This window comes from Ooceraea biroi, chromosome 12 (assembly GCF_003672135.1).
Source record: "Ooceraea biroi isolate clonal line C1 chromosome 12, Obir_v5.4, whole genome shotgun sequence".
NCBI lineage: Eukaryota > Metazoa > Arthropoda > Insecta > Hymenoptera > Formicidae > Ooceraea > Ooceraea biroi.
In genome coordinates this window covers 12,645,890-12,648,355 of record NC_039517.1, presented here as the reverse complement: position 1 = coordinate 12,648,355, position 2,466 = coordinate 12,645,890, and the positions used below count along the sequence as shown (strand labels likewise).

The 2,466-nt window shown below is 45.8% G+C and overlaps 1 protein-coding gene across 1 annotated transcript; it reads left to right on the top strand.

The window, feature by feature from the left end:
* Positions 1-784: 784 nt before the first annotated feature.
* LOC113563026 lies at positions 785-1,993 on the top strand. The gene has a single exon (XM_026974017.1). The coding sequence runs from the start codon at positions 785-787 to the stop codon at positions 1,991-1,993; it is 1,209 nt and encodes a 402-aa protein (XP_026829818.1).
* The last annotated feature ends 473 nt before the right edge of the window (positions 1,994-2,466 follow it).

Sequence of the window (2,466 nt, the reverse complement as noted above, 5' to 3'; positions counted from 1 at the left end):
ATTCCCGATGGATCATATGAATTGAACACCATAAACCAATATCTAAAACGCACGCTCATACACTCACAACATGTGAAACGTCCCGTCGATGGTGCACGGCGCAGCGTCACGCATCTAACGAAACGAGTGGACGACAACGATGATGATTATCCGATAGTACTGCGCGCTAATCACAGTACGATGAAGAGTGAAATCAAGTGCGCATACAGAGTGAATTTCAGCAAACCTAATAACATAGGATCGCTGCTAGGATTCTCTGCGAATCGTATCTTACAACCGGGAAAATGGCACGAATCGGATGTATCGATAAAAATAATGAATGTAAACATTATTCGTGTGGAATGCAGCGTGACTGCCGGTGCATACAGCAATGGCAGACGCGTGCACACGATACATGAATTCTCACCGAGGGTGGAACCGGGATATAAAATATCAGAAACGCCTGCGCAGATCATTTACCTTCCGATCGTCGTCAGGAGCGTTACGGAGCTAACGATACGCGTTGTAGATCAAGAAGGACGACTACTCGATTTTCGCGGCGAGGAGATTACCATTAGATTACACGTGCGGCGGCGGCGGCGGCAAGAGTAACAGAACGTGGAAGCGTTGGTGATGCTCGTGTTAAACGACAATTTTGCGAGAGGTAATATTTTTCCGAGGAAGTCAACTGCTGTTACGGTATCGAGTGATAATACAACTCAACAACCTGATAAAAGAAGGAAGCTCATCGCATCGAACGTTGCATTTTTGAGATCTTTGGGTTTCGCAGTACGAAATATCTAAAATGACAGAGATTCTCAACATCGGGGACAAGCCGATCTTTGATGATCGCATCGTCAAGATCGAGACTCACACGTACAATCCGTATGCCAACACAACGTTTGGATACAGCGATGAGATACGAATACCCATACAGCAGCAGGATCTGTACACGTTACCATGCGAGAGTTTTCTCTACGTCGAGGGTAAATTAACGATAAAGAAACCCACAGCGAATAAGCATGTGGTATTGGAGAACAATTGCGTGGCGTTCATGTTCGATGAGATTCGTAATGAACTCAACGGTGTGGACATTGATCGCAGCAGAAACGCTGGAATAACCTCCACTCTGAAAAACTATGTATCTCTGACGGCATCAAGGAATGGGATGTTGAAGAATGCTGGATGGGATATCACGAATTTTTCAAACGGCGAAGAGGGTCACTTCAACTTTTGCGTACCGCTTAGCATGCTGCTGGGATTTTGTGAAGACTACAGACGTATGGTGATTAATGCACGTCATGAATTGATTCTCATACGATCGCGCAACGACAACAATTGTCTAAGAGGAGATGCTGAGATCCAGCCCGATATTGAATTACTCAGAGTACAGTGGCGTATGCCCCACGTCGCATTGAACGAGATCAACAAACTGGCTATGCTACGAACTCTGGAGAGTGGAAGATTTCTGAGCATGAGTTTCCGCTCGTGGGATCTGCAAGAATTTCCTCTGCTGCAGAGTACGACTAAGCATTCATGGACCGTCAAGGCAACAACGCAACTCGAGAAGCCGCGATACGTCATCTTTGCATTGCAAACTGGTCGAAAGAATAATATAACGAGATCGATAACTCGATTCGACGATTGCAAATTAACTAATGTGAAACTTTATCTAAACTCGAAATTTTATCCATACGACGATTTGAACCTCAATTTCAACAAGAAGAGATATGTCATCCTGTATGATATGTACGCGCGGTTTTACAAATCGTATTATGGAGGCAATCATGATGAGGTGTTTCTCCCCATCGACAAATTTGGATTTTGCGGTCCCTTTGCCGTCATCGATTGTTCGCGACAAAGCAAATCTGTGAAGACTGCCACCGTCGACGTGCGATTAGAGTTCGACTGCATGGAAGACATACCGGCGAATACTACAGTCTACTGTCTCATCATACACGATCGCGTGGTCGAATACAGCCCGTTGACCAACGTTGTGCACAGAATCACTTAAGCGCGCGATAACATCGAGAACCTGATATATAAAACATCTGCGATTCATCGAGAACGATTGTAGTCGTCTTCTTCTCGACGTGTTGATACAACAACAACCATGTCCGTGCCAACATTTGTGGATCTGCAAGGCTTCATCGTCGGCGGAAACTTTGTCGTGAAGGAGTTTACCGTGCTGAGAAATGGAAATATTCTCTCTCACTACATTTTTGGACCCTGCGGACCATGGCGCAGTCTCATTAGAGCGGAGAGATCGCAAGCCTCTTGGCTGACGGCGCATTATCATGGAATACAATGGGAGGATGGAACGACTCCATACTGCTGGGCCAGGCGTTTGATCACGAAGGCGGTAATGGACAATAACGATGACGATGACGAAGCACCACCCATCGTATATGTCATGGGACTCGAGAAACGCGAATGGTTGCGGAATCTGCTTCTGGATGACGATATCTACATCGAGACTATTGACGC